Source organism: Miscanthus floridulus, chromosome 10 (assembly GCF_019320115.1).
Source record: "Miscanthus floridulus cultivar M001 chromosome 10, ASM1932011v1, whole genome shotgun sequence".
NCBI lineage: Eukaryota > Viridiplantae > Streptophyta > Magnoliopsida > Poales > Poaceae > Miscanthus > Miscanthus floridulus.
Window position 1 is genome coordinate 114883137 of NC_089589.1, and position 8130 is coordinate 114891266.

General features: G+C 48.5%; 1 protein-coding gene across 2 annotated transcripts; it reads right to left on the reverse strand.

Moving 5' to 3' along the window:
- Positions 1-242: 242 nt before the first annotated feature.
- LOC136485398 (probable L-type lectin-domain containing receptor kinase S.5) lies at positions 243-3248 on the reverse strand. 2 transcript variants are annotated; one of them, XM_066482294.1, is made up of 3 exons: positions 2775-3248; positions 1728-2698; positions 243-1586 (listed from the first exon to the last, which is right to left on the reverse strand). In XM_066482294.1, exons 1-3 carry the CDS (start codon positions 3026-3028, stop codon positions 604-606), a joined length of 2208 nt encoding a protein of 735 aa, XP_066338391.1. In that variant the 5' UTR covers positions 3029-3248; the 3' UTR covers positions 243-603. The 2 variants fall into 2 exon arrangements, with proteins under 2 accessions (XP_066338391.1, XP_066338390.1); XM_066482293.1 differs by having other exon boundaries at positions 1728-3247.
- Positions 3249-8130: the final 4882 nt, after the last annotated feature.

The window sequence follows — 8130 nt, forward strand, 5'->3', positions numbered from 1 at the left end:
TCATCGGCGCCTGCCAAAAGCCCAAACAGCTTTGGTCTGCTCTGGTATAGGCTGTGATTGTGCACAACAATATCTTTTGAGATCCTGTTTGTTATGATTGAGCACGTACAATCTGTTTATTGCAAAGAAGCTGGTCAAAAGCCAATTCCGCCTATTCTTGTTTCCTCATCTCATTCCTCGAATCTTCTCTTACTAGTAGCAAGGGGGTGCAGAATCATGCAATTTGGCACAAGTTCTACCTAGAGAATTTCTTGAAAAAAGCTGTATGTGGCCATTTATATTTTCAAACCATTAGAGACAAAAGCACAGCACAGAGGTGAGCTGTATGTAGCTGCTCTGTTTAACAGAGCAGAGCAGGGTTTATATACCAGCCTAGACGATTATCAGAGTTCCTAGTCCACGCAATTGCACGAGAGTTCGAGCTAGTTCTTCCCAAAGATAGGCTAAGGATACAAATATATTTATTACTGTTTCTACAAATATGAAATATGTATATGGTAGGATTAGGATCAGACTATGCATGGTGCATAGTGCATACACATGCTGCACTCCGTCCCGGTTATGAGCGAGGCCAAGAGCAGAGAGGAAGATTCGGCTCATCCTTCATGGGCTGCGTCTGCTCTGTGCCTCCGTGTAGTCTCCCCCCCCTCCCAAGCAAGTCTGCGTCGATCTGCTACGAACGGAGGCGTGTCCTCCAGCGACGGTTGTCGACGGCTGCTCCATGCTGACCTGCGCCAGCTCCGCCGTGCTTGCCAAGCTCCCGTCCCGGTCCCGGTCCCGGTCCCAGTCACTCAAGGCCGTGCTGTAGACAGAGTTGCGTGAACGCCAGTCTCGCGGCGGCCACACGAAGGCTGGCTTCTTAGGTGGCACGTCCGGTGGCGGCATAACCTTGGTGATGACCTGCAGCACTTCAGCCATGCTGGGACGATCCAACGGGTTAGGGTCGGTGCACGCCAGTCCAAGAAGCAGCAGACGTCTGGCCTCGTCAGCGACCCTGTCGTCCTGCTGATCACCACCACCACCGGCGGCAACAAGTACACTGCCATCGACGGCATCGAGCAGCCTCCCCTCCCCGTGGAGACGCCAGATCCAGTCCGTGATGTGTTCGTCGTCCTCAGGTGGGATGTCCACCATGTCCCCGTTCTTCTTTCCTGTAACAATCTCGAGGATCAGCACCCCGAACGCATAGATGTCAGTCTGGCGCGTGGCCTTGTAGCTCATCGCGTAGTCCGGCGCTATGTAGCCCCACGTGCCGGCGATGCCCGTGACGGAGCTCCTGTTGACAGCGACCGTGCAGGCGATGCCGAAGTCGCCGAGCCGGGCACGGAAGTCGGAGTCGAGCATGATGTTGCTGGCCTTGATGTCGCGGTGCAGCACCATGGGCTCATGCTCGTGGTGGACGTAGTGCAGGCCTGTGGCGATGTCTCTGGCGATGCCGTAGCGGGTGTGCCATTGCCGGAGAGACGTGTCTCCGTCTTCTTGCTGCTGCTGCTGCACGCTGCCGTTCTTGAAGAGATGCTGGTCCAGGCTGCCGTTGGTCATGTACTCGTAGATGAGGAGTGCCTCACCTTTGTTGTAGGACCATCCTGAAAATTTTGTGCACTATCTAAGTACTACTACTCCCATTCAAGAATACAGTACATAATACTACTACTAAGTACTATGCTCTTTTTATATTGTACTAAGGTGTTCAAAAGAAACAGAACATGGGCAATTATTGTACTCACCAATAACTGGGACAATGTTCTTGTGTCGCAGACGGTTGATGATGCTGACCTCAGCGATGAAGTCACTACAGCGGTGGTCCTCAACTTCACGCGTGAACTTCTTGACTGCCGCGTCCATGGCTCCTCGCCGCCCCGGCCTACTACTCCTAGAAGAAGCCGCAGCAGGAGGAAGCTTGCATCGGTACACAGCTCCGAACCCTCCCTTGCCAAGCTTGGTCGTCTCATGGAAGTTCCTCGTGGCCTTCCTTATCTCAGTGAAGTCAACGTGGGCTGGCACCCCGGGGATACCCTGCATGATCTTGGTCAGCTCATCCTGTTCTTTCTTCCACCTCCTGTACTTGGAGTTGAGGTACAAGAACACAAGGGCAGTCGTGATGGTCGTCGCAGCCACCGATCCAAGGACGGAGGACAGTATGATGGTCTTGTCTTGTACGCCAGTTGTGTCCTGGAAATCGGGGAGCCCGTCGACCGTGGAGTTCCATGAGTGAACCTGTAGGAGCTGCCCCATGGAGGAGAAAAGGCCTAGCAATGCGTATTGCGCACTGATGGTGAGGTTCTTGCTGGCTATCGCGTTTGCAGGCTTTGGCGTGTCTTCACCGGCGTCGACATAGACTGACATGCGGTGGCTGACATGATCATAGTCGATCCACACGCTGTACTTGCTTGCCGCTGCCACAGAAGAGTTGACTGGCGGTGGCGGATCTATGCCAATTTGTACCCAGATTATGTCGCCAAGATACACCAACGTCCCGTTATATTGGGCTGTACCGATCTCAGCGGTGAGGTGGCCGCCAGCACTATCGGTGGATGACGAGGGGTTGGAGGAGCTGGAGGGGCCAAGTACCTGCCAATTGGGTGGGGCGAAAATGGCCCACGAGTCGAACAAAGGCTCAACGGCGAACACCAGACTGGCGCCATTTGCTGCCTTCATCTCGTTGTTTGGCTGGTAGATGCTCATGGTGAAGACGACGCTGAAGGACGCTTCATCAGGTCTATCATCGTGCTTTTGTTGGACAAGAAGAATATGTTGCCGGACGAAGAACCAACCTTTCTGGAACAGGTCGAAAGCCGGATAGTTGTTCGTCATGTAGGAGCCTAGGCCACGGCAATCCACCCACTCCCCGTTTGTTCTGCAGGTACTCATGTTGGTGAGGAACAGGTAGCCCGGCAGTTGGTCGAAGGCGCCGCTCACGGTAAGTTTGCTGAGGGGATCCTGTTGGGAGCCGAAGCAGGTGCAGGATATGGGGTGGGAACAAGACAGCAGAAAGCAGAAGAGGAGCAGGACGGTGGATTGACGACATGGCATAGCAGATGGAGGAGGCCTATTATGAAGCTGGAAGGCCGCCATGGCCCATGGCCATGTATGTCGCTCGCCTGCTCAACGAGCGAGGGTTCGTGACGAGCTCTGTCTCTGTGGTGCTGATCCAGATGATCGGAATGGAGCATATATATGAGTACCTAATTAATCAGAGTAGTACTAATTAATAATGCAGTAGTGTTTTGTCAACACGAGTTTTTGGTCAAAGAAAACAGGAAGATATTTGTACAAGCCGTGAAGGAGCTGCACTGCTGGTTGTACTGGTCCAGTCCTATACAAGTACTATTTTCCACGGATATTTTCTTTCATCTCGAATACTAGCCACATGACAAGATGCGTGGAACTATGAACCGGCACAGCGTTCGACACGACTAGTGCACATGGGACCCCCTTTAATTTCCTCCCGTTCCATCCGTTTTTCTCCTACCTGTACCTGTTACTCCCTACTTCAAGTCATCATCGATGCATGCACTTGACTAGGTGCCTAGCTTTCTTCAAGTGAGCATCATTCTCTGCAATGTCACGATGTACCGAGGCTTGAAAAAAGTTCACTCGTTTCAGCATCGATTTTTCATCACACTGTAGCTAGTCTCACCCGCGCCGGGCCGGCCGGTGCGCCGCCAGATCTGGAGGGCGGGAGGGAGGGAGACAGAGAGAGAGGGCGGGAGAGTGAGCCTTTTTAGCCTCGCGTGTACGGAGGTAACGTAATAAGATATCCGACGTCAAGCTACTGTCAAACGGACCAAAATAATTTTGCTACCGTGAACAGTCTGGTTGGTGGTCAAACTAACCTGCTTTAATAAGAATAGATATGAGTACCTAATTAATCAGAGTAGTAGTAATTAATAATGCAGTAGTGTCTTGTCAACACGAGTTTTTGGTCAAAGAAAACAGGAAGATATTTGGACAAGCCGTGAAGGACTGAAAGCAGCTCAGTCCTATACAAGTACTATTTTCCACGGATATTTTCTTGGGGCTATTGTGTTTTTACCCTTGATTTATATTAAAATTGTGATTTTGTCTTTGTTTTTTTTACTTTGTCAATTTATCCCTATGATTTTAAAACGAAGCACCAGTTTATCCCTGCTCCGTCATCCATCCCTAACTGTGTTAAACTTTGTACAAAAGGACGTGAATACCCATACGATTTTACCCCTGTTTGTTATGCCTAATTGTGATTTTACCCTGATTTGAAATTATACTTTTTTTATTGTATGCTGACAATTGATTAAATTTGGTCAAACATATTTGACACAACTTGTAATTATTTAAACTCAGATTTAATATTGAGAAATATTCAAAATTTTGGCAGCACCTTTGCTATATTTTGCCAACTAAAGTTGTTGATGGTGCAGCTGCTGGGTTTATATATCCAGCATGAGCTGCATAGTTTAAGGATCGTGAGATTGGGTTCTGGAAACGCGTACCAAAGTTTGAGCCCCTAGCAGCCTTGGCAGCAGGGAAGGGATAGGGTCCAGCTGCGCCCCGGGATCGCTTGTTCTGGAATCTGCTCGGGCCAGCTGCTTTCTTCTTCTCAGACTTCTCTTTCTCCAACTTCGCTAACTTCTTCATGACCTCTATAGGAAACACTGATTGTAGCTGGCAGGACTCGACACACCTTATGATGGACCTGTACGCATTGCCCTCCAGGTTGTTTGCCTCTTCCTGGAAAAAAAATTGAATCCAGCATGAGCAATTAATTACAATAACAGATAATACAGAAAGGCATTCTTCAGAACCCAAGAGCAAAGTAGTCCAAATGACTAGTATAACTGCATATGAGATACTATCAGCTACAAAGGGGAGAAGATTTGGTGAAAATCCATTCAAAGAAGACGATGAACAAATCCAAGAAGAGAATATCAGGGTGGTGCACATGGGTTTAACAATGTCTATCCATTAAAAAGGAACTACAAGTACTGTCATAATGAAGGTTTTAGCGCTGAAATTAATTTTCTCATTTCATCGGCATAAGGAGGACAAGAAGGAAATGTTGAGGATTACAACCTGATGAAGATGATGGGCAACTGAGAGTCTTTCCCTGGGATGCGTTTTTTTTTCAGGCTGTGTGTGTTGTTAGCTGTTGGCTTGTAACCAGTATTTCTGGACTGTAGAACTTATTCGTGCTTTGTAGTCAGTTGTAACTGGCTTTAAGTATGTTAGTTTGGGAGTTTGCCTAGCCGGCTGAACCCTTTGCGTTCAGAAATAAATAAATAGACTAAATACAAGATTATACAAGACTCCTCACAGGTATCTGGGAAGAAAAAAGGGCTCTGCTCATATTACATGATTTATTAAGCAATCAATAACAGAGTGATATGAGTACCTAATTAATCAGAGCAGTAGTAATTAATAATGCAGTAGTGTCTTGTGAACACGAGTTTTTGGTCAAAGAAAACAGGAAGACATTTGGACAAGCCGTGAAGGACTGAAAGCAGCCGCACTGCTGGTTGTACTGGTCCAGTCCTATACAAGTACTATTTTCCACGGATATTTTCTTTCATCTACAGATTTTTTTTTTATTTTTAACAAATTTTTAAAGTAATTTTAAATCTAACACTGTTTTTTTTTCAAAACTAACATTTTTGGCCTCGTCTATTGCCATGGCATGGCGAAACGCCTGTGTCGTGCCATGCATAGTGACGCGGCAGGAGGCTGACGAGGCGACGACCGGCGCCGCTGACCGGTGACATGGTAGTGTCTGTCACGCCACCGATCTTGACGTGGCACTGACGCGCCACGTGCATGGCGCGGCAGGACCAGATAAATATCGCGAGCGAGCCCGTCCGCCCGCACGCCGCGCAATGCCCACCTGCCCGCACGCGCCCGCCGCGCCCGCCCACTCCCGCGCCGGCCGCGCCACGAACGTCGACGCGTCACGGCCGCCCGCTCATACCAAGGTACCTCCCTCTCGATTTTATGTTATTATGCTTGTTATTGATTTAGGATAGTTAGTGATGTAGGATAGTTAGTGATTTAGGATAGTTAGGGTTAGTGATTTAGGATAGTTAGGTTAATGAATTTGTTTGTGATTTAGGTAGGTAGTTTTTAGGTTTGAGGTTGTGTGTTGTAGTATAGTTAAGGTTTGGTTAGGTAGTTTGAGTTTTGGTTATTGTTAGTTATGATTTTAGGTTTAGGGATTGATTAGGTATTTATTATTTAGTTTATAGTTAGGCCGCATTTAGTTCGGCCGATTTGGCGCCGGCCGAATCACTGCAGCTACACTGTAGCTACAGTGTCGTTTTGTTTTTATTTGGTAATAATTGTTCAATCGTTGACTAATTAGGCTCAAAACGTTCGTCTCGTAAAGTACAACCAAACTGTGTAATTAGTTTTTGATTTCGTCAACATTTAGTACTCCATGCATGTACCGCAAGTTTGATGTGACGGGGAATCTTCTTTTTGCATAGTGCCAAAGTTTGGAATTGGAGGGAACTAAACATGGCCTTAGTTATTTAGTTTGAGATTTTGGGTATAGATACTAGTTTTTAAGTGTCGGTATTTAGTAGTGCGTGATACGTCGATTTGGATGACTTGATGAAGTTTCGTCCAATGCTTATTTTTCTAGTGAAGTTGTTTAATACGTCTGTTAATGTTACTTTGAATATATACACGTGCTTTTATATTGTGTTCGTATTGCATAACAAGTAGTTTAAATTTTACAATGCTACATAGTGTTAATTTGAATACTCTAACCCTTTGTTTATCAATTTGTAATAGGATGACCCCTCCCACGCAGCACCCGTTGTATCCCATTTTTGAGGTGGAGTACTGTAACACCTCGGGTGTTTAAATACTAAAACTGACATGTCATCATATGCATTACAAGGCATTTGGTCATATTGCAAACTTTGATATGCATTCACTAAAACAAGTTTACATTTATGTTATGAGTGTTGCCTTGTATGGTGTCGGGGACCTAATACCGGGGTACCCCAGAAGGTGGAACCAATAACCACCGAACGTGAAAAACTTCTGGACGCATAAGGGTGCCGTTTCATCCCTTGTTCGGGTGACAGAAGTTTGGTTCCGCCTCGCCCGACGCCTTTGGGAGATGACTCTGCCTCGCCCGAGGGCTCAAGGTTAATCTCCGTCTCGCCCGACGCCATTGGGACAGGCTCGGTCTCGCCCAAGGGCCAAGGGATAAACTCCGTCTCGCCCGACGCCATTGGGACAGGCTCGGTCTCGCCCGAGGGCCAAGGGATAAACTCCGTCTCGCCCGACGCCATTGGGATAGGCTCGGTCTCGCCCGAGGGCTAAGGGATAGATTCCACCTCGCCCGACCCCGAAGGGGCGAGGTCGGTCTCACCCGAGAGATAGGAATTGGTCTCCGTTTCGCCCGACGGCAAGGAACGAGTCTCACCCTACTCCATATCTAAAGATTGGATTCATCCTCCCTGACAACTTCTCCCCATTCCCTCAAGATGATAAGTACAGGGCAAGACAAGACGTTCGGGTCAACCATGGCTCCAAGGACCATACCCTGCGCCCTGGCAGGAAAAGTACTGCCAGGGGATGACAGGACAGGTGCTTTAGACCCTTTCGGGCGCCGCAGAGCCCGAAAGGTTGTACAGGTGCGTGCTCCTCGCCCTGTAGAGTTGTAGGCGCCACCTTCAGCCCTAGGACACGTAACCCGACGAAGATATATGACAACCGCTACGCTCCAGAAAAGGACTTAATATCTCCACGCACGACGGACATTCCGTCACCATGCTATGGACCCAAGGGAGCGGCACCCGCTTCTCGACCCCTCAGGTCCGCCAAGTCAGAAGGCCTTGACCACGTTGTCGCTCCGGACCCCAACCCCTCGTCCCTTCGACGAAGACTCACAGGAACCAGAAGGCGTGCGGAGCAAGGCTGGGAGAGGCCAATAAGTCAAAACCACTGTACTACAGCCCACACCCTGCGCAGGGCAGCATTCTGTAATCAACTTGACATTCTACAGAGACATCAACAGTATTGTAGGCGCCTATCTTCCTTCGCACTCATCAGAATGAAGGAGGAGGATTGGGTAGACGTGAGCCACAAGACTAAGTAGAATATACATCCTAAACCCTCGCCCTTGTAAAAGCCACCCCTTCCTCT